Raw genomic sequence first — 25445 nt, 5'->3', positions numbered from 1 at the left:
CATTCACTTTGAAAATCATTCCTTCGTATCATCCATTTCTCCATGATTACAAGAACTTGAAATTTTCTAGAGAGAGAAAGTGATTTTGAATAGGTTTTCTAGAGAGATAAAGTGATACAAACAAGTATTCTAGAGAGAGAAAGTCGAATTATGGATCAAATCAAAGAAAAATTCGACTTCTAGAACACAAAAACACTCTCTAAACACGAAGATCAATGAACAAAAAGAATCACCAAATCAAAATAGCCATCAAGGATCAATTCTTGATGAGATTCAAGAACACCCGCTCTAATACCAATTGTAGTGGTGTTGATTATGATGGCATGTGCGGAATTAGAAAAGATCTAGTGATTCATCATACAAATTCAAGAACACAAGGAGTAAATAAATCTGTGTAAGCTCATATTAGATCTAGAAAGAATATACAAATGGGTCTTGTATACAAATTCTCTCTCTAGTCTAACACTCCAAAATGATTCCTTACATAATGGGAGTCACTCACTTCCTATTTATAGGAAAGACTCAACCCATTTACACATACAAGAGAGTAAGCCTAAAACACTACATCCAAGAGTGACTTTGCACCCTAACAAAGATATTTGTCATGATTTACTAAAAGTTTAGTAAATATGATTGTACTTATAAGATTAAGTGTAATTCTGAGTTGATTGAAAGAGTTTCAATCAATAGCAGAACGAATAAGAAGAATCGAGTAGGCAGAAAAGATAAAAGTTTCTCTATTCTAAGAAGAAGGGAGAGTACCTTTTATTGTGTTTTATGATAAGTCTTAATGATTAAGAACCATATCTCAATTGATCCTCTAAGTGAGTCTTAGTACCATTGTATGTCTGAGAAGAGGAATCGAGAATTGAAGAAATGGTTGAATCAAGAAGTCAATCATACTTCGTTCCAAAACAAGTCTGAGAGTTAAGATTGTGACATTGAGTGACAAGTCTTAAGAAGGTTTATAACATTCATCAAATGTGGAATTTGAAAAGGTTTTCTTATTCTTGTACATTTGAAATTGGAAAGTTGTGATGTCTTGGATAAGACAAAGACCAACTATGACCAATTTTGTGAAGTGTTTTATCTTGATAAAAGCTACAATAACTCTTAAATATTTGTTTGTCGAGAAATGTTTATTGACAAGAGAATCTTATATGTCAAGGAGTCAGTTGGAGTCTTAATGGTCTTGAAAAGTTTCAAGAACTAATCAAGAATAAACCTTATCGATCATCACTAGCATGCCACTTGAGGTTTATAACCTATCGTGTTGATGTTATTTTGTTTCTATGCCATTCCAATTGAGTTAATTACGCATGTGAGTTCTATGAGTTCTCATTTGAGTGCATAAAAGGCAAGCACCTTGATCAATGAAAAGTACATTGATAGGAAAGGATGAGCTGCTTAACTACTTGGAAGACATGGTGGGCACTCGTGTTACCATAAGTCAAGAAATCAAGATTGAGAAAGTTCGGTCCATATGAGTTTAGATTTGTCGCAAACTTTGGTTTTGGCAAATTCGCATGGATAGGAACACATACACCATTAGAATCTCAGTGTCATAAGATTCCATCCTTCATGAAAATGACTGTGAGGAAATGCTTTCACTAAGAGAGATTTTAAGAAGATAGTGATTGTGAAAATTGTATTCTCGAATTCGATTATGGTTACGGTGTCCCTTTCCATAATTCGAATTGTGAGATTTGGCAATTAGTCTGAATTGTTTAGACACACATATTAGCTATCTAAGGCAAAGGTGTATAAGTTTAAGAAGCTTAGATAAAGGACTATCAAAGCATTAGGTATTAGAAATATGAACTTAAGAAATTCAATAGGTATTGTTTTCTGGAAGTTAAGTTGTTTTCTAAATACATGTCAAAGCTAGTGGGAGCATAAGTGTTATGCTTATATGATAATAATCATCGTGATAGTGGGAGCATAAATGTTGTGCTTGTATGATTATTAAGTCAAGTATTGCAAGTTAGCAATATTAATTATAGAAAACAAAAGTTATACTTTGCAAAGTCGTAAGGGTTGAAAAGTTGTTTTGCTAAAATTAACGGAGAGAATATTGTACTTTGTTTCAAAATCTAAAGCTTAGATTGAGAAATTTTAATAAATTTAGTCAAAGGATACATAGTTTGCTCTTAAACTTCGATTATGATTACGGTATCCCTTTTCATAGTTCGAATTGTGAGAAGGTGACACATAAAATATTATGGCAGAAGATTGATAAAGTATCAGATCTTTATGTAAGACATTATGCATCGTGTCCCATACGCTTCATGTAAAGGATCAATTGCAAATACTATAATATTTGACCATTATAAAATTTTCCAAATGTCTAGCGCATTAAGAGGGAAAAAGGACTAGAATCGGTTTTGACTAAAATAATTAAACAACTATCAAAGGACGATCTAAAGCTCGTTGAGGATTGGTCGCTTGTGAGTAGTTGGAAGTATGGTATTGGATGGACCATATCGACATTATTATGAATAGATAAGATTCTATTAAGAATGAGTTGTCATATGGCAAATAAGGAAATGTTTCCATATTGGGAGTTGGATATTGAGAATCTATGTCTAGATTAGAAACTTTTATGCAAGAAGGATGTTCAAAGGAATGTACTTTGAGTGAGAGACATCATATCTATAGAATTGTTTCTAATAGAGATTGGTCAAGTCTTGATGATTTTGAGCTATGACTTTACGAAAGAATCATTGCATAAAATGTTAGAATCTAGCATATTCTATAAGTGACAAGAAGTTGATATTCTTACACTTGTGATAAGGATTGGGAGTTGTGAAATGAGTATGATTAGAAATGTGTTCATTTGATCTATTTCACAAAGTAAGGACCGTAGGTAAACATTGTGTGCATGCTAAGGGCATGGGACAATTGTAGTAATAATTCAAGTGATAAGTTAATTAACCGAAACAACAAATAATGAGTAATCGATATGGTGATAAATAAAAGGTGTATTATTTATACTCAAAGGTTTGGGACCATATAGGATTAGTATTATTCCTGTGTTTCACTTTGCATGTTTTGACTTCCTGAGTAATTAATTATTTCAGAATAATCAAATTATTCGAATGGTCCATAGCCGTTCATATATTGGAAGTAGGTATGAATGAAGACTGTCATGAATTGGTTTGTAGATTGTCTAAAATGTATTAGACATAGCAAAGGTTTGCTGCAACGTTCATGAATGCTTATGAATATGATTTTGAGCATTGGATTAAACTCATGCTCACAAGAATCACTTCATGGATTCTATCACGAGTGATTGTGAGTCGATAATATTGTATATTCTTAAAACCAAGATGTGTGAGTTGTTATTTGGTGGTCGGTTGCACATTGATAATAAGTAAACTAACCAGTAACTTGGTGTCATAAAACTTATTGTTGTGTGTGATTTGATGAGTGAATACAAGCAAGTATTGAGTCGAAGTTTATCCATTCCTTTTGCCCAAAGTGGGATAAAAGCGATATCTTTGGGCCCCTCGATGATTTAGTGATGGCACCTAAGTGCTTGGCCAAGCCGAGACTAAGTTGATGTCTTCAATTGTAGTATGTTGTCAGTCGTCATAAATCGGAAATCGGGAAACAGTATAGAGAGAATGATTGAAATCCATGTCTCATGTCTATACGATATCTAGAATGGAGGAATATATGATCCCTTATCTAAAGGACACGCGTATCTGATAAGATCAGAGTTGATAGCGACTTTTGAAAGCTACGATTGCTAATCAAGATCTGAAGTTATACGCATAATAGTTATTAGACTTGTCCAAGTGGGAGACTATTGGATTAGTGTCTAAGTCCATAACTATTTTGGTATGTACTTGACTCGATTGTGCATGGTCCTTTTGGGTTGCCTTCACCATAGCAATATGTAGGATGAATTAAGGAGAGAAAGGTTTAATTATGATTTATTAATATATTATAAGAATAATATATCAAAGGAGAAATCATATTGTTTAATTAATATTAGTCAAGAATTAATTAAGAATTAATTTTGTGGCTAAAAGAGATTAATTAAACTTAGGGGAATGGAACTATAATTATAACATAATTGCATTTGGGCTATGGATCACCTTGGAATAATAGGTTGGACGAATTCTATGGGGAAACCCATTAGAAATCGTCCAAGGGATGTTCTAAAAGGGTCCATGGACTGCTTAGGGCTTAAACAGTCAGATTAGGGTTTTCTAAGGTCAAAACCCTAATAGTCTAAGTATATAAAGACCCTTTAGGACCCAAAATCGTGGTTAAGTATTCCCTAAGAGTTTCCAGCCATTTTTGGGTGTCTTCCCTCTCCTCTCTCCTCATCCAAGTTGCATATGGTGTTTGTGACTCCATTAGAGGTGCAACACTTGAGGCACTAAGCTTTCTGAAGCCAAGGATTGATTGTTATTGCTATATAACAATCAAAGGTAAGATCTAAACCCTATTTTATGTTAATATGATTATTTGTATGCTAGATCTAGGGTTTATAGCTTTGGATATTCAATTGCATGTTCATTAGACAAACTAGATCCAAAAGCTATCAGGGTTTGTATGTACACCATAGGAATGATGTATTGCCCATATTCCATCAATAAGAAGTCGGCCTAGGCTATCAGACAACAAACACACCAGAAAATTCTATCATGCAATTCCTAAAGATCCCTAGCCTATCACTAGCATGCAGTTCTAACATATCATAATATCAAATAATAGTGTAGTAATTTGGGGGTATACTTATTGGCTCTGGCTGATCGTACACTTCACATCCTTTGTTGATTATTTTTTAAAACAATTTTGAAAATCATTTTTAAAACCTTTGTAGTTCCTTAGCTTGAGACTGGATTCACACGGGTGTTCCTCCAATTCGCTCAAACCAAGGCTTTGACGCTAACTTGTAACATCCCAAAAATCATAAAAAATTTAAACTTTTCCAAACAACCCATTTACTAAAAGAAGTGTCTAGAAAACATTATCTGAAATACCTAAAACAAATCTAAAAATGTAAGCCAATGCTTAGTGACGTACCACAACGAAAACATAACAAATAACAGCATGCACTAAATCCACAACTAAAAGACTGGATTACCCCCGAGCCCATCATATGAGTTTGGCTTGCCTATCAAGCCCATGACTCATATTTGGCTTGCTCCTGACTCCACAACATGAGTCTGGCTTGTCCTCGGGGACCACATCATAAATCTGGATTACCCTGGCCCAATCAGTCATCAGACTGGAATCCCAATATAAAGCGGGTCCACTCAGTCATTTGACTGGAATACCCTCACGCCCTCAGTATGAGTTTGGCATACCAACCGACCCTCAACTCGTATCTAGAATGCTATCGAGCCCTCAATAAGAGTATGGCATGCCAATCGGCCCTTATCTCAAATCTGGAATGCTCTCGGGTTTTTTGGCTACATCGTAGAGCAATATAACCTCAACCCAACATAATATGTCAGCATAAGATTTTTGGATAAGGTGTCTAAGTCCATAACTATATTTGGTATGTACTTGACCCGACCCGGCAAGGTCCATTTGGGTTGCATGGCATCATGCATTTAGATAAACTAAAATGAGAGAAATAACACTTAGGGTTTATCAATATATTATAAGATCTAATATATTATTAATATTATTTAATTAGTAATGATCAAGAATTAATCTAGAATTAATTAAGTGATCAAAAGGAGACTAATTAAATATATGGGTTAATTGTGTAAATCATCCATACTTGTATACTGGACTAGATGCTCCATGGATTATCAAGTTGGGCTAAGGTTCATAGGAAGCTCCATGGATGCTCCATGGGAGTTACAAACCTATGGGTCATGGAAATGAAGAGTCATGTCACACTAGGGTTTACATGGTGTAACCTTAGATGTAACACACTATATAAAGGATATGAAGCTGTGACAACCCGAAATTTCCATTTGTACAAACCCTACAGTCAATCACTATAGATAATAGTCAAACTCATTTCTACTAAATTTTAGCTTGGTTTAAAGTCCGTTTGGGTGTTTTTAATATTAATTCACCAAACGAACAAACGAAAGCAAGTACCTTCTAGGATTAAGGTGGAGAAATTAAGCATTTAACACCATGACATGGTGTTTACGGCCAAACTTTGGGAGTTTGGGCTGTAAACTCCACTTAGGCCGTGAACACATTCTTAAGGAATGAGTTTACTCCCTTTCTTCCTCATTTTTTACTTCCAAGTTCAAGAACATCAACTTTTCTCTCAAGTATCATAAGACCTTCCATCCAATCTTCCAAAAATGTAAGTGTTTCTTCTCTTGATTTGTTGTTATAACACTTCATCTAGTTGTCATACATGATTTCATACATAAAATCTTCTCTTTTTCTTAGATCTTCAAGTGTTCTACAAAACACCAAGAACACACACTAGTGTTCTTGGACCTTAAACACTCTTACGAGCTTCCTATAAGTAAGTACACTCCTCTTAACTAGTTATATGCTTATATTAGTTGTTAAACCATTGAAAAACACCAAGAATGCCCAAGAACACATGGGTTTATGGCCAAGGCAATCTCCTTGGGCCGTACACACCATTAGGTGTTGCATATGTGCTACCATTACCTCCTAAGGCTTGGATATTGGACGAGGACCCTTCATACTTGAGCTATATACCTTAAACTATAAAATGGATGGAGTTACCATGGGTTTACGGCCGTAAAACCACTAGGGCCGTAAACCCTAGCTCGTAAACTCCATAAGGTTTGGTCCTTGGTCCGTAAACTCAAAACCAAGGCCTTATACTCCTTTGATGCAACCCTATGACCCTCTAACACTTATACCAAGGTGTTTTCCATGTTTTAGGGTGTTTATACTTGATAAATTAGTGTTATATTCACTAACTAGATATAGATATATGTCTTTATATGTTAAATAGGATCATTGTGTGTGTCCAAGTCTTCACTTGACACCTAGCACCTTGTCCAACACTTCCTTCCAAACCACTCACTACAGGTGAGTTCATACCCCTTAATCAACATTATAAATGTTTTTAAATGCTTTTATGGGGGGGGGGGGGAGAATACAAGTTGAATCAAACTCGTTATAATATCAATGACATGTGATTTATAAGTTGCAAACAAATGGATTTTCTATACTTTTAATTGCTTTCTCAACAAAACTACTTCAAAATGTTTATCAAACTCTTTTACATGTTAAACTAGTTATAAAACTTATTCTTAATTACCAAATCTTTACTTTCAGTCCTTTAAACTTATATATTGCCAATTCATGTCTAATGCATATATAGTTATATAAGTAAGGTTTGAAGGACTTAGGACTGACAAGTCACTTTATTTCCTGTTCCTTGTTTAATTGTGGACTTAGAGTACCTTGTTGTCTGTCTGAGTGTCGTTTGATCCTTAGTTATATATTATGTATATTTGTGTAGTTATAAAGCTTCTATTTCAGTTCCAACACTTTGGGTAGCAAAGGTGTATATACTTACTAAGGCATTTATACAACATTACTAGTAAACTATAATAGGTATAGTTTAGAAGCACACTACTTACTATTTCTAATACAATGAAACATACAAAGAGTCAGTTCATACATGAGTCAATACATACTGTAAAAAAATACATACACTACATTATACAACTGAACATACCATAATGAGAGTCAGAGAGAACATACTACACACTAGGAAGAGAGAACGTACACTAGTATATACTATCCATACACACTAAATACAATACTAAAGAAAATACTATGATGAGAATCAAGGAGGACATTCACTACACTAGTACATACAATACATACACACTATAACATGTGAGGCACTACTTCGGGGCATGGCATTTCTGTCATGGCCCGACTTGTAACCAGAGTCTTCTGAAAGAGAGCGTGAATTCGTGTATAGATCTATACTTGACTGACCGTCCTACGCCTTGCTTCTAGCTACAGTGGCACCTGCAGGTCTTCGGGTGATGAATGTCATACCATCTCGACGTCTTCGAGCGTCGTGTTTTAGTAAGGTCGATCAAGTATGGTTACAAATATATCACATTATACCTTAATTAACAATTGGTTTAAGGTAGTTAGTACAACAGTAGTTACTATAGCATAATACTACAGTACTTCATTATTTTCCCATTATATCTACCTTGTGATCTTCTCACATTATCAGTAATGTAACAAGTATTTTTTATTAAATGATAGTCACATTTGAGAGAAATAATTACTTTTACAAAGAACAAACATGTAGCACTTGATGCCTTGGTAGAAGGCTACTTTTAATAGAAAATATAAGTTTTTCTAAGAGTTGCAAACAATTACTACAAAAAATTTTACAAACTTACACACTCAATACTCACAATCATTTTCGTGCAAACAACGACACAAAAATACTGATGAACTCACCAGCTTTAATGCTGATAAACTCTTTCAAAATAACTTGTATTCTCAGGTCATCGGTAGACAGGTACCGAGGCCAGCTTTTGAGAAGATGGAGCATACTTGAAGACTCATCTTTTATTTTGATTCATATTTTTGATGTCTATAAACTGTACAAAACACACTTGTATTAAAATACATTATTAATGCAATGGATGATGTTGTTTGCTTGTTTACTATATTTCTGTGTTGTGATATTGTTCATGACATCCTCCGCCCCAGAACGTTTCCGCCGCTCCGGTTTTGGGGTGTGACAGATTAGTATCAGAGCATCGTTTATAGTAAATTTAGTATATCAACCCATAAAAGATATACTAACTATAAACACCATGGGATTAAAATACTCAGACCAAGAGTTTATACTTTTAAATAATAAAATATTTAACTAAGTATACAAACCTGTATTCATACTAAAATCAGTGTCACTAGGACAGAACAAAAATATTACGATTGTTGAATATCACAAGTAGGCTTGTGGATGTATGGTCAGTCCTGGGAGTGGCATAGCCTGATCAACTATGCTGGTCCGAGAAGTGATTAGCATATGCCCAAGAATGGTTGTGATATGGCAGCAAGTCTAAAAACTTACCAACACTACAACAATGATAACATTTGAATAGAACATAAACCTAAAATACTATAGGAGTATTTTGTGTTACTATAATTACTTGTCTGAGAACTAAAAGGGTCTTTATTGGTAGGTCAATAGTTGCTAAGTGGATACGCTAAGGTTATATGTATCTAGGATGTCATAGACTTAGAATCTGTGATCTTTGCTTTACTCCTTGTTCCTTGTTTGGTTGTGGGTTTAGCGTTAGGGTCACTTATTCGAAGGTCTATCCGGTTTTGAATACATATAACTGGTATGCGCTATGCAAGTATTGAAGTAACTAATAAAGATCATATTATAATTATCTTAAGTAGAACGTCTATATATATAAGATTCTTATACCCCTTTTCTCGCGTAGATAGCATGGCTGGATTCCATCCTCCTAGCGACCCGTACTTCCCAAATCAAGACAATGCTGGATGGCTTCACTATGAGTCGGAAGATGACTATCCAATCCCTTTGGATGATCACCTCGCATAAGGCTTTTCTGATGGTTCTGACTCCGAGCCTGAAGTCAACAACCTGTCCTAAGAGGGTCAAGCCCCAAATCTCAACCCCTGACCCGCGTTTCAAGGTCCCACACCATTGTGGGCAACAAACTTAAATCGCTGGAGTGATGAACAGGGTCAACATTTACCCTACAACGGGGACCGAAGCTTTTACAACATAAGCGAGGGTGGCTCAGCTGACCGAGTCCTGCCCGTCATGGTCCATAGGATTGCTTGGAATGTCGAGCAAGGTCGAGCAGCCATCAACCGAATCATGGAAATTGATGCCAATTCTAGTGTCAACACAGTCCGTATTTGTCGTCTCGAAGAGGATATCGAAAGGACAAGGAGAACCATTGAGACTCTACAGCAACAGCTAGCTGACTCCCGAGCTGAAGTCATAGAACTTCGAGTTCGCCAAAGGGCTCATGAGTGACACCTTCAAGAAGTGGTTCGTCAACTTGCAGATCTGAGGGTTCGCCCGAGGAATTCCCATCGTTGGTAGAAGATGTTTAGTACATATTTTCTTTTGATTTAAGGAATGGCCTTTCCTAATGATGCTCTATGAAGCAATTGACTGTATAATATTCCTACTTTCCAAGTACTTTAACTAGGAATCTAAAAACTGTCAACCTTTTTCCCTTTTGGTATGATGTAACAGCTACTGTTAGGTCATTTTTCCTCGAACTTGTTACATCAATAATACCAGTAATATTGACAGTTATCTAATATGTTGGAAAAATCGGTACTCTTGTGTTTATCTACTCTTCTACTGTACTTCTATTTCAAAACATACACTCATTCAACTGTTGGACTATGGCGATTTAGCCCATGGAGCACTCTCGCTATGCTTACAATTGATTCTAACTATCATGTTCATCTTTTTAAACTTATAGTTGAAGGATGCCTCCTCGCAAATCAACAAGGCATAATCCTCCGATTACTCCAACTCCAATATCACCACCACCTCCTCCGCAATTCGATGCAGCAGCGCTAAATGCTGCAGTAGTCGCGACTGTGGCAACATCCATGGCTCAATACCGCTCTACTGGTGCCAGCGGAGGTGGAACCCCTGTTAACTCTACGCAAGGTGAACTCCTTGTGCGCTCGAGAGAGTGCTCGTACAAGGACTTCACTAACTGTAAGCCAAATCCCTTCAAAGGGACTGGCGGATTCATTGCCCTCTCGCAATGGTTCGAAAAGACAGAGTCGATCTTTGAGATTTGCTGCTATGCTGCAGCTAGCAAGGTCAAGCTTGCTGCTTGCACCTTCGAAGAAAAAGCCCTGACATGGTGGAATAGTCATGTCAAGTCACCAACTCTTGTAGTGGCTAACGACATGGGCTGGGAAACTCTTAAAAGACCTGATGATTGAGGAATACTGCCCGAGAGGCAAAATCCAGAAGTTAGAACAGGAGCTGTGGAGCCTAACCATGAAGGGCTCTGACATAGTATATTATACCGCCAAATTCAGCAAGCTGGTGGCCCTCTGTCCCAACACGGTTCCCACGGAGGGAAAGAAGATAGAAATGTATATCTGGGGGCTGTTGCCTCCAGTTCAGGGGAATGTTTTAGCTTCAAACCCCACTACCTTCGATAGTGCCAAGCGATTGGCACAGCGTCTCATTTACCATGGGATCCGTACCCCGTCTGCAACAACAACCCTAGCCATCCCCGAACCTTCCAAGCCCGCTGACAACAAGCGAAAGTTATGGGATGACAAGAAGAAACAAAAAGCTACCAAAAAGCATCAGATTGTGGTAGTTCATGCCGCGATAGCACCGGTCGCTGCTACTCCGATAAAGCAGTATGCGGGGAACTTGCTGAAATGCAACAAATGCAGCTTCCACCATAATGGACCCTGCTGAGAATTGCAGTGTTCCAAATGCAAAAACAAGGGACACACAGTCCGCTTCTGCAGATCCCCGACAAGGCCAATCAATCAGGATCCAGGATCTGGTGTGACCCAGCCTTGTTATGGATGTGGCGAAGTGGGCCACTACTAAAGGGACTGCCCCATGGCAGGAAATGCTGGTGGAGTGAGAAGAGTTTTGGCTATTGGCCACAAGGAAGCAGTTGCTGACCCAACGGTGGTGACTGGTACATTTCTCCTCGAAAACTCTTATGCATGCATACTATTTGATAGCGGAGCAGAGAGAAGCTTTGTGAACCAGAAATTTGTACGCTTACTTAAACAACAACCACGCACACTTAAAGAACCATTCACTGTAGAAGTGGTAATGGGAAGACTGAGATCACTAGTAGTATATACATAGGTTGTACTCTAACTTTAGATAGCCATTCATTTCCAATCGACCTCATGTCGGTCTCAATTAAAAGTTTCGACTTCATCATCGGTATGGATTGGTTGAATCTACACCATGCCGACATTATGTGTTACGGAAAGGCTGTCCGCCTTAATCTTCCGCCTAACGAAACTCTTATTATCTACGGCGACAAACCCAGCACAAGCCTTAGCATCATCTTAAGTATTTAAGCTCAAAAGTACCTACGTACGAAGTATCATGCATTCCTTGCACACGTCATTGATACGAGCCAAGAAACCAAAGACCTGAAAAACATCCCCGTAGTATGCGACTTTCCCAACATCTTTCCCGAAGAACTACCTGGGTTACCCCCGCAACGACAAGTCGAGTTCAGAATTGACTTAGTTCCAGGAGCTACCCCAGTAGCCAAGTCTCCCTATCGTCTAGAACCAGCTGAGATGCAGGAGCTATCCGGTCAACTTAACGAACTGCTCATCAAGGGCTATATTAGACCAAGCTTCTCACCCTGGGGAGAACCGGTTTTGTTCGTCAAGAAGAAAGACGGATCGTTTCGTATGTGCATCGACTACATGGAGCTCAAAAAGCTAATGGTCGTTACCCTTTGCCTTGCATAGACGATTTGTTTGACCAACTGCAAGGGGCGTCTTACTTTTCAAAGATTGATCTAAGGTCCGGGTATCACCAGTTCCGAGTGTTAGAGGAGGATGTTCCGAAGAAATCCTTCCGAACTCGTTACGGACACTACGAGTTTGTAGTGCTGCCATTCGGATTGACAAATACGCCCACAGTGTTTATGGACTTAATGAATCGAGTATGTCGTCCTTACTTGGATCAGTTCGTCATCATCTTCATCGATGACATAGTTATCTACTCTCGAAGTAAGGAGGAACATAATGATCATATGCGGAAAGTCCTAGGAACCATGCGAATAGAGAAGCTCTACGCAAAGTTTTCTAAATGCGAATTTTGGATCCGAAGGCTCGAATTCTTAGGACACGTGGTTAGTGAAGAAGGAATCCACATGGACCCTTCCAAAATTAAAGCCATTGAGAACTGGGTAGCACCGAAGACGCCTACCGAAATTCGTCAATTTCTAGGCCTCGTAGGCTACTACCGCAGATTCATACATGACTTCTCCCGAATTGCGAAACCTCTTACAACATTGACCCAGAAAGGCATGACCTTTGACTGGGAAGAGAAACAAGAGAAAGCATTCCAAATGCTAAAACGAGCCTTGTGCACCGCGCTGATACTATCACTCCCCGAGGGAATAGAAGACTTCGTAGTCTACTATGATGCATCAAATCAAGGGCTCGGGTGTGTTCTGATGCAGCGAGGAAAGGTCATCGCCTACGCCTATGCCTCAAGTCAGCTGAAGACACATGAAGTAAACTACACCACACTCGATCTTGAGCTAGGAGCAGTTGTGTTTTCTCTAAAGATCCTGAGGCACTACCTGTTTGGTACAAAAAGCACGATCTTTACAAACCACAAAATCCTGCAACACATATTAAACCAGAAGGAACTCAATATGAGGCAACGACGGTGAGTCGAGCTACTCAATGACTACGAATGCGAAATTCCTTATCATCCGGGTAAAGCCAATGTAGTAGCAGACGCCCTAAGTCGGAAATAATATTATGGTTGAAGAGTCAAATCAATGCTATGACTATCCATTCGCATCTGTCCACACAAATTAAGGAGGCTCAGCTCGAAGCTTTGAAACCTGAAAATGTGGCGGGTGAATCCCTGCGAGGGATGGAGAAGAATCTGGAAGTCTCACCCTGGAAGGGCTTGATACACTTCGGAAAGCGTAGAAAGCTAAATCCAAGATACATAGGGCCTTTCAAGATTCTTGCCAGAATCGGCCCTGTAGCTTACAAAGTAAATTTACCACGCGAACTCAGTAACGTACATTCTACATTCCACGTCTCTAACTTGAAAAGGTGTTTGTCCGACGAGACTCTTGTAATCCTACTCGACGAGATCAAGATCAACGAGAGCCTCAACTTCGTGGAAGAACCAGTAGAGATCATGGACCGTGAGGTCAAGTGGACGAAGCAAAGCCGCATTCCGATAGTGAAGGTTCGCTAGAATGCCAAGCAAGGACTGAAATTCACTTGGGAGTGCGAGGATCAAATTAAATTGAAATATCCTCATCTTTTCGCTTAGTAATTTGTAACTAATTTATTGTTTAATCTCTAATTTCGGGATGAAATTCCCTCTAACGGGGGGATGATGTGACAACCCGAAATTTCCGTTTGTACAAACTGTACAGTCAATCACTACAGATAAAAGTCAAACTCATTTCTACTAACTTTTAGCTCGGTTTAAAGTCTGTTTGGGTGTTTTTAATATTAATTCGTCAAACGAACAAATGCAAGGAAGTACCTTCTAGGATTAAGGTGGAGCAATTAAGCATTTAACACCATGACATGGTGTTTATGGCCTTTGGGAGTTTGGGCCGTAAACTCCACTTAGGCCATGAACTCATGCTTAAGGCATGAGTTTACTCCTTTCCTTCCTTATTTTTCACTTCCAAGTTCAAGAACATCAACTTTTCTCTCAAGTATCATAAGACCTTCCATCCAATCTTCCAAAAATGTAAGTGTTTCTTCTCTTGATTTGTTGTTATAACACTTCATCTAGTTGTTATACATGATTTCATCCATGAAATCTTCTCTTTTTCTTAGATCTTCAAGTGTTCTTTAAAACACCAAGAACACACACTAGTGTTCTTGGACCTTAAACACTCTTACAAGCTTCCTATAAGTAAGTACACTCCTCTTAACTATTTATATGCTTAGATTAGTTGCTAAACCCTTGAAAAACACCAAGAATGCCCAAGAACACATGGGTTCACAGCCAAGGCAATCTCCTTGGGCCGTAAACACCATTAGGTGTTGCATATGTGTTACCATTACCTCCTAAGGCTTGGATATTGGACTAGGACCCTTCATACTTGAGCTATAGACCTTAAACTACAAAATTGTGGGAGTTACCATGGGTTTACGGCTGTAAACCCACTAGGTTCATAAACCCTAGGCCGTAAACTCCATAGGGTTTGGTCCTTGGGTCGTAAACTTAAAAGCAAGGCCTTACACTCCTTTGATGCAACCCTATGACCCTCTAACACTTAGACCAAGGTGTTTTCAATGTTTTAGGGTGTTTATACTTGCTTAATTGGTGTTATAATCACTAATTATATATACATATATATATATATATATATATATATATATATATATGTCTTTATATGTTAAATAGGATCATTGATCCAAGTCTTCACTTGACACCTAGCACCTTGTCCAACACTTCCATCCAAACCACTCACTACAGGTGAGTTCATACCCCTTAATCAACCTTTTAAATGTTTTTAAATGATTTTATGGGGGGGATACAATTTGAATCAAACTAGTTATAATATCAATCACATGTGATTTATAACTTGCAAACAAATGGATTTTCTATACTTTTAACTGCTTTGTCAACAAAACTACTTCAAAATGTTTATCAAACTCTTTTACATGTTAAACTAGTTATAAAACTTATTCTTAATTACCAAATATTTACTTTCAGTCCTTTAAACTTATATATTGCCAATTCATGTCTAATGCATATATAGTTATATAAGTATGGTTTGAAGGACTTAGGACTGACAGCTCACTTTATTTCTTGTTCCTTGTTTGATTGTGGACTTAGAGTACCTTGTTGTCTATCTGAGTGTCGTTTGATCCTTAGTTATATATTATGTATATATTTGTAGATATAAAGCTTGTATTTCAGTTCCAACACTTTGGGTAGCAAAGGTGTATATACTTACTAAGTCATTTATACAACATTACTAGTAAACTATAATAGGTATAGTTTAGTAGCACACTACTTACTATTTCTAATACAATGAAACATACAAAGAGTCAGTTCATACATGAGTCAATACATACTGTAAAAAAATACATACACTACATTATACAACTGAACATACCATAATGAGAGTCAGAGAGAACATACTACACACTAGGAAGAGAGAACGTACACTAGTATATACTATCCATACACACTAAATACAATACTAAAGAAAATACTATGATGAGAACCAAGGAGGACATTCACTACACTAGTACATACAATACATACACACTATAACATGTGAGGCACTACTTCGGGGCATGGCATTTCTGTCATGGCCCGACTTGTAACCATAGTCTTCTGAAAGGAGAGCGTGAATTCGTGTATAGATCTATACTGGACTGACCGTCCTACACCTTGCTGCTAGCTACAGTGGGACCTGCAGGTCTTCGGGTGATGAATGTCATACCATCTCGACGTCTTCGAGCGTCGTGTTTTACTAAGGTCGATCAAGTATGGTTACAAATATATCACATTATACCTTAATTAACAATTGGTTTAAGGTAGTTAGTACAACAATAGTTACTATAACATAATACTACAGTACGTCATTATTTTCCCATTACGTCTACCTTGTGATCTCCTCACATTATCAGTAATGTAACAACTATATTTTATTAAATGATAGTCACATTTGGGAGAAATACTCACTTTTACAAAGAAGAAACATGTAGCACTTGATGCCTTGGTAGAAGGCTACTTTTAATAGAAAATATAGGTTTTTCTAAGAGTTGCAAACAATTACTACAAACATTTTTACAAACTTACACACTCAATACTCACAATCATTTTCGTGCAAACAACGACACAAAAATACTTATGAACTCACCAACTTTAATGCTGATAAACTCTTTCAAAATAACTTGTATTCTCAGGTCATCGGTAGACAGGTACCGAGGCCAGCTTTTGAGAAGATAGAGCATACTTCAAGACTCATCTTTTATTTTGATTCACATTTTTGGTGTCTATAAACTGTACAGAACATACTTGTATTAAAATACATTATTAGTGCAATGGATGATGTTGTTTTCTTGTTTACTATATTTCTGTGTTGTGATACTGTTCATGACATCCTCCACCCCATAACGTTTCCGCCGTTCCGGTTTTGGGGAGTGACCGAAGCTCACCAAAATCGACTACTAGAAGCAACATAGAGGGCAAGTCGATTTCTAAGTGTGACATTCTCTCTCAAAGTTTGCTACAAGAGCATTTGGTGTTGTGTGAAACATTTGAGGCATCACACTTGGGGTGCTAGGCTCTCAAGGTTTTCAAGGAATCAAATCAACTACAAGGTATGTAATTCTAGCCATTTTTTATGTTAAAAGTTCCCCATGTATGCTAGATAGGATTATGAACCTTGGAAATCATATTTTGCATGTATTTTAGACAAACATAGATCCATGGTTTTCTAGGGTTGCATATGCACTTAGGAGTGTTAGAATTCTCATAACCCATCAAAGATAACAGATAAACATATAATCATTCAACAGGCAAACAGACATATCCACAAATCACTACCACATAGCAACATCCAATAACTAGGATACATGCCTAACATATCACTACGACATAGCAACATACAGAAAACTAGGATATCAATCCAAAGGGTCGGCCTTGATGCCTTTGACCCGAAAGTATAGTGAGGAAACTTACCTCTTGATCTGAAAAATAGTTGATGACGTCCTGACTCTGAATCTCAGCTCTAATCGCCACCTATGAATCCAAATGACAAATTCTCAAACACAATTCAAAATACCCCTTGGTCAAACTTGGTCAAAATCAGGTAAAAGTCCAAATTCCCAAAAAGTCAATCGAGTCAACCCTGCTGAGTACGCCCAACATACACGATATATGACCAGGCATGAGCCGGTTGACTATGTACGCACAACGTACGCCTTGTACGCCCAGCGTACGCAGCTAGCTGCCAACCCAACTCATTAAGAGCTTAATCCTTAAGCTCTTAAGTCTATTTTCCAGATCCAAGTTCAAAACGATGTCTTTGCCATAAAGTTTCCAACTTTATGGTCTTGCATGGCCAATAAGTGCCCAACACCAAAGATCTTAACCTCTTAATCCATTAAGACCATGCATGAGAAGAAACTAGTGTCCAAGATTACATTTTTATGACTCAATAGTCTCCAAAACCTCTGAAAGGACAAATCAAATGGATTACAGTAACCTGTACTCATAATACCATGCTTAGGGGACCAAAAGAACATAAAATCAAGCCTAAAACAAGATCTGTAGCATCCAGACTTTCAGGTACATTAATGTATGTTAAATTTTTGAAAAATAATGGAGTGAGTCGGCGAGCTAAGTGTCCAACTCGTTGAGTAGAGTCGAGTTGTCCGCGTGGCTTTGATGAATGGACTCGATGAGTCAGAGAGCCGACTCGCCGAGTAGGTGTTGGACAGACAAACCCTAATTTTTCCGAGTTTGTGTCCTATTTAAAGGGCCTTAAGCCCTCATTTCCGCCTCCCTTAGCTCCAGAGAGCCCTGTTGGAAACCCTAGATCAGTTCCATCCATTGTGAGAGAGAAAGAGGATAATTTGGGTGTTCTTGTGCAACTTTGAGAGGGGATGCGGAGATCATCTTGGCTTGCTTCAAGAGAAGGATTTTGGATCCATAGATTCTTTAGTGTTTTGCTTCAGTTGGAGGTGAAAAGATGATAGCTTGATCATTTCCTTATGAGATCTTGTTTTAGGGAACTTTTAGCGCTTTCTTCCATTTATCTTGTGTCATGAAGTGATTAGTGTATGGATTGAGGTTGGAACCACATATTTGGACTATGAGTGGCCGTGTGAGTCTAGAGACCCAAGCTTTATTGAGCTGGAAGCAAGCTCTTGTGCATCTAGCCCTTTTTGGAGCATGTTTTGGCATTATGAGCCTTTTATGCCATGCATAAACGTAAAGCTTCTAGCTTTACATGCTTTTCGAGCCTTAGGAGGATAGATATGGAGTGTGGGGTTATATATATGCCTTAAATCATCTGAATGAGGAATCAGATCAAAGGGACTCACCGAGTCCATGGCCTGACTCGACGAGTCGGTAAGGGTTTGTCCCGATGAGCTTGATCGTGCGATAACTCGACGAGTTGGGGGTCAACTCGACGAGTCGCAAGAGTGCACTCAATGAGTCGGGTTAAACATGGACTGTTGACTCGAGTTTGACTTATGTTGACTTTAGGGTTTGGTCTACATGAGTATTGGAGACCATAGAGGGGTAAAGTGATCTTTTACCCAATTCGAGAGTTGGAAAAAGAGGAGTAGCGTTTGGTTATTTAGAGTCGGGAATCGAGTATTTATTGAGATAACTACCTTATGTGTTAGGCGGTGGCTAGATCGAGATTCGAGTGTGAGGATGCTTGCTTGTTGTCGAGGTGAGTCTTCTCACTATACTTTACCTAGAGTGATATCTATGTGTGACCAGAGGGTCTTATGTGTTTATTTGAGTATTGTGATATTATTGCATTATGTATGTGTGATTTATGCTATGTGTTATTTAGAGTTACAGAGTTAGGACCGAAGAGTCCACAGAGTTAGGACCGGAGGGTCCATCAGAGTTGTGGGACTAGAGGGTCCCACTGAGACACATTGACCGGAGCGTCTTGCAGAGTTATAGCCTCGAGTGGCTAATGTGTTGTATGTGGTATTTTTGGGAACTCACTAAGCTTCATGCTTACCGTGTTATGTGTTATGTGTTTCAGGTTTTCTTAGGATCGAGGGAAGGCACCGACTTGATTGAACACACCAGTGAAAGAGTTATGTTTTGAAGACCCTGGACTTAAAATCAAACAATTATGGAGTTGCGATTTGTAATTTAAATAAAGGAGATTTTTGTGAAATGTATTATGATGATTATGCAATTTTAAATGAAAAAAAATTATTTAAAAATTTAGGGTGTTACAAGATCTAAGTATATCTTCACCAAGTTCAGAAAATTATACCTCCAAGTGATGCAAAATGATGGTGTGATTCTGGATCTGAAGTGTTTCACTCCTCCAAGATGGTCTCTACTCCCTTCCTTCTTTTTCAAAGGCACAAAACACACACACTCAAGCTTAGAAATGTTTCATGAGGTGTATTAGGGTTGCAAGGACGCTTTGAGAGGATGTAGGCAGATGAAAAGAACCAAGGTTGAGAGATAAAGATGAATAAATAAGGTCTAAACCCTAAGTATTAGGGTTTGAGACTTCACCATGCAACGTACATGGCTCCGCCCCATAAATCCAAAAGTGGCAATATTGGCCCCTCCCAGCCACAAGTCTTTCGTTATATGGACCAAAATGAAATAAATCTCGATATAAGGATCAAAAGAGAAAGTGCCTCAAAACAAGATGTTACACCTCTCAGATGATAATCACTGCTACTACTCTCACTTTCAGAAATACAAATGTTATACACCACCTATAAAGTCACACAAGGTAAACCCTTAGACCTCTTTCGAAAACTAGGAGTTTAACAAAAATTCAACTCAAGTCAAAGTCAACGGTCCATGTCAATGGTCAAAATTGCCAATCAACCACTCTCCAGGTCGTGTCCTTCCGTGGCCATGTGGTGGGCACTAAATGCCAAAATAGTCGATAATTCCCCAATCTTTATGTCATGGTAGCCTAATGCCACGTCGTGGGGACTGTTCGGAGCAACTCCAACGAGCTTAAACAATTTTCTTTCGATTTCAAGAGCTCCAAAGCTCAGATCTGGTCCTTTCCAAGGTCTTAATGGATCAAGTTTTCAACTTTATCCGTTAAGACATCCCTATAAGTCTAGATATAGGTTCTAGGGTCTAAAGGAAAGGCAACTTAATGCATTAGGTTCTAAATCCTTCAAGCCAAACAACCAAACTTTCCAGAAAGCATTCTCTACCTTAGCATATCATAAAAATCATTGCTTTTTAGACATGTATTCCTAATGTATGTATTAAACATAAGTTATGTCAAAATGAAGGGAAAATAAGACCAAATCCCATGCAAAACACGTAAAACTCGCTAACTCTCCATATCCATAGAAATAAACCTTTAATTTACCACAAGGATTCATAAAGTTACCAACTTTATGACCTCCTACAATGCAAACCTTCCAAACGATGTGAAGGACGTGAAGGATTCAAGAACTGATTCATGACATTAATCATTTAGTTTGTTGTTCTAAACATGATTAGTATTTTGATCGTCTTTTCCTATTGTTTTTACTTTATGATTTAGGGCTTTAAAACCATTTTGCTTTATGTTTAAGTTAGATGAATTGTTTACATTTTGGATTAATTTGCCATTTGGATAATTTATTCTTATTTAATTTATTGTGTCAAGTTTTATTGAAGGTCCATATTGTTAAAGGTCGTTGTTTAATTGCCTATTGTTGAGTCTATATGATTAAAAGACCAATCTGATTATATTTTAATGAATCATAGTTGTTTTATTACGTTGAAATAATTATGACTAGTGTTAGCTCAAAACTTAGGATTAGGATAATAAAGCTATGGACTTTAAAGTGTGTGCTTGTATTAGATGACCATTGTATGCATGATTTAATTGTATTCATGTACCCGAAGTGATTTGTTTCCAATTAGTTTATATTTTTAGTTTAGCTCTTGATTACTTGACTTTTTATAATTAGCACCCGCTTTTATTTCTTTCATTTATTTAGTATAACCTATAATAAAAAAAATTCTAATGTTAATTAACTACCGTTCTCCAAGTGTTCGACACATTTTCATGTCATAACTCTATTATTTCACAATTTGGTATACGCCTAGTGTGTGACAGTTAGTTAAATAGAATCAGATTCATAAATTTAAAAATGATGCATAAAATACACATCAGTGTTAAACACTTAGGGAATATGTATGATTTATAACAAATTAAATTAACTGAAAAGAAAAAATTAAATTGGGGGTTTTGTTTAAATGAAATCTTAAACTATCTACTCAACCTAATACACAAAGTAAATTACTTAGAATTAAAGACCAATATTTTTGAAACATTTCCACTTAAAATTCAAATATGTATTTTCTATGGTGAATAGATTATATTGCAATGAAGTATAAAGAGATAACCTAGTTGATTAGCAATTATGATCTAATTACTAATATTTTTTGATTAATAAGTGACTAGTTCAATGTTCATAAAACTAGAAACCTATAAACCAGTTAACTATTTAAATTACTTTTAAACTAATTAATTATTTAAACAATATTTTAGGACTAATTTATGCAATATCAACGTTTTTACAAAAAATGATCTATTTTGACGATCAGTGGCGGAACCAGAAAATTTGACTAGGGGTAGCACGATTCTTTTACCTATAAAATATAAAAGTAATACCAAATTAACACACAAAATCAATGGTTATGAACAGGAAAATATAAAGAGATGAACTAAAAAGCAAAAAAAAACATACCCTTTAAATTTAATTTTATCTTTAGGACATTATGTCCAAACTTTCCTCCCAATCAAAGGATCAAACCAATTTTCACCAGACCCATTTAAGAGCTTCACCCCTACCATTGAAATTTATTGAAACATACTACATAAACTTCTTTAAAAGACCATATAAAAGTATCATTTTGTTAAAACAAATAAGTTATTGATTTTTTTAAAGGTTAAAACCAACAATTTCATCAACTTACTGATAAAGATGGTTTATGTTTCTTATTGAAGCAAAATCAATAGGACAATCAAGCAAGCAAAAGAAGTATGTTGAAACAGATTCACTTTCCTTTGTTCCATGTATATGACAAAAAAGTAACGCTACTTATAAAACTAAATGAGGTTATTTGTACATGATGAGTAAATATATATCTAATACTCCTGATCAAATCGTCAGAGTTGACTATAGAAATAAGCTTTCTGCATCATCATATGTCACTTTCAATTAGTGGGCTAATGCTAAATTAGTGAACTTTACATACAAGTTCCGATAGGAATTTCATCGAACAGTTGGCGGGCAAGTGCTAAATTAGTAAACTTTACATACAAGCTCAATGATATGACATCCAAATGATCAGATTGGTAGGAAAGTATGCTTCTGTGTAGTAGATTTGCTGAGAATAACATATTTTGTTATAGCTAATTAGGCAGATTAATAGGAAGTTATGTTTAAGTGCAGTAAATTGGGTGAGAATAAATATAAATTCATACCTAGAAAAGACGATTTGATACTAATTCTCAAGCCAATCAAAGTAGGTAGGAACATGTTCTGTCTGATTCATCATTTTCCTGGGAAACAACGAGTTGCACATCAACTACCAGCAACACCAACATAAAAAAAAAAAATACATATCTCGGATGACTTTGAGGGGTAGCCTGTGCTACCCTTGGCTCTTAACTGGTTCCGCCTCTGTTGACGATAAAACATGTCACTGCTCGAAAAACTAGCAAAATTATATGTCAATAAAGTGGTTAGATTTAACGGTGTACCTCAAGATAATGGTTAATAATAATGAGAAAAATATATTAAAAGGGTAAATTAGACATTTCAATTTTGGTAAGGATCAAAACCATCATGAAAGATGCTCAGAAGGACCATAACCACAAAAATAAAAGTCAATGGACCGTAACCACATAAATCAATAAACCACAGGGACCAAATTTGCAGTTTACTCTAAAAAGATGTTTTGGTCTTCCTTACATAAAAGTTGGTTTCATTTCCTCTCAACCTACTCTCACATCAGTTGTATTTTATTTTATTTCATTTTTCTTGTATTTTTTCTAACCCATGACATATGAAATTTATATCTTTCTCAAATCTCAACACACTCAACTTATTCAATTTTGTATTTTAAAATAAACACAAACTAATATAAATTATATAAAACTAATTTATAAAATATTAAAAATATAAAAACTAGTTCACAAACTAATTTAAAAACATACCAAACTTCTTTTATATAAATCTTAAAACAAAAAGTATAAACAGTCGATGGACATTTTTTGTTTGAAAGTGTTAGTAAAACGGGAGAAAAAAATCCACAACTCGCAACCCGTCAACCCAGAGGGAGTGGTGGAGGTACCATTCTTCCTCCCCATTTTAGCATTATCAATATAATAACTTGTCACGTCTAAACATCCTTTTCATGCACGTGATCATATAATACATATCCAAATCCAAGTAATCTATCTTATTTTAGGACGCTTTCAAATACACATTTGGTTATTATATTATGTATGGTAAATTGCAACAATTTTAAACGGCATCAAGCTATTTAATTACCACAAACCAACAACCTTTTTTGTAGCATCTAAAAACGTTTATGATGTCATTATGGAAGATGCATTGGCATGTATAAAACACCTTGTTTGATCTTCTGGGGTTCATATATATAAACAGCTATACATATAATCCTTTTTAATATATATATGAGCTTCATTCCTAGCAGAATTACCATTGATTGATTTATTAATCATATCTGATACATGGAATACCAACTAATTAACACACTGTGTTCGGCAATGCAAACTTCAAATGTGCAAAAATATTCCTCCAGATTCAAAGATAATCATCCACTGAGATACTCAACGCCTGACCTTCCTGGTTAAAACCGCCATTCCTGGGCGCCATTTCTCTGGAAGAAATCAACTGTGCGTCCATGGCCATGCCAGCATCCGACGCAGCTTTCTGGACGGACCTCGGAGACAGATCTGTCCTCGCCGTGGGTGGTAACATAGACGGGAAGTTAAGTTTGTGCAAAGATGTGGCTCCTTTCAAACAATAAGAAGCAACGTCATGAGCCACCGCTGCACCCTCTGGAGTAGTGTACGTACCTAGCCATAGCCGTTCTTGGGTTCCCGGAACTCGAATCTCCGATACCCATTTGCCCCATCTCCGGCACCTGATGCCTTTGTATCTCTTCTCGGCTGATCTGCTTGAACAATTGCTGCTGCTTACATCATCTGAGCTGCTACTCATGTTTCCTTTAATTGGTTTTTTGAAGTACCGTTTTGATGGCTTATATAGGTTGAATAGTGGTAAAGTCAAAATCTCGAAGGGTTGACTGTGTGATGTGAAGTCAAAATATTCAATGAATCTTTGGTCAAAATCATATTTAATTGAAAAAGTAATAGATAAACGTTTTGTGGCGACTGTGGGTTAATTCCGTGGTTGTAATTAATAGAACGTGTGGTACCATCTGTGGAAGTCCACCGAATAACTCTGCAAGTGGTGGCATTTCACAAATTTGCATCATCTGCTACGTCATCAACTAACAATAAAAGTTTAGCACAAACACATTTCTCATGACTTGGTCATAACAATTCAAAAGGTACGGTCAAACCATCAACGTCAACCAATTCCAACTTTTAGTTTGGGATATTTGTATGTTTGGTTAAAAGGGTGGGTCATGTGTGGATCGTTGGATGGTTAGAAATGGGAACCAAATAAATATGGTCGGTTTAATCGGACAGGATGTATCATGTATATGATCACATCAGTTGGTTTAAGATTGAGTTATTAATATTTTGCGCCGAATATATATATATATATATATATATATATATATATATATATATATATATATATATATATATAGGATTATGTTCAATAGAGAACCATAATTAAACAAGGAATCAATCGTGAGCATCGGAAATCAAAACGATCAACGGCTAAGGAAATAAATGTATACTTTTACATTGTACGCACACACACACCGGATTATACAAAAAAAAAACCACCATTTATAAAAAACTCACCACTTTTTTTCGTTTAAATTTTTT

General features: G+C 36.9%; 1 protein-coding gene across 1 annotated transcript; it reads right to left on the bottom strand.

Annotated features, from left to right (window-relative positions):
- Positions 1–24222: 24222 nt before the first annotated feature.
- LOC145099337 (ethylene-responsive transcription factor ERF019-like) lies at positions 24223–24642 on the bottom strand. Its single transcript, XM_079036921.1, has one exon. The coding sequence runs from the start codon at positions 24640–24642 to the stop codon at positions 24223–24225; it is 420 nt and encodes a 139-aa protein (XP_078893047.1).
- Between the last annotated feature and the right edge of the window lie 803 nt (positions 24643–25445).

The sequence above is a fragment of the Lactuca serriola genome, chromosome 4, assembly GCF_051521515.1.
Source record: "Lactuca serriola cultivar US96UC23 chromosome 4, Lser_US96UC23_V15, whole genome shotgun sequence".
Classification (NCBI taxonomy): domain Eukaryota; kingdom Viridiplantae; phylum Streptophyta; class Magnoliopsida; order Asterales; family Asteraceae; genus Lactuca; species Lactuca serriola.
Note: the sequence above shows the minus strand (reverse complement) of the source record. Positions and strands in the feature narration are given on the sequence as shown.

Bases quoted from the DNA above. Each gene is read 5' to 3' on its own strand.
- LOC145099337 (XM_079036921.1), bottom strand. From the start codon at position 24,642: ATGAGTAGCAGCTCAGATGATGTAAGCAGCAGCAATTGTTCAAGCAGA.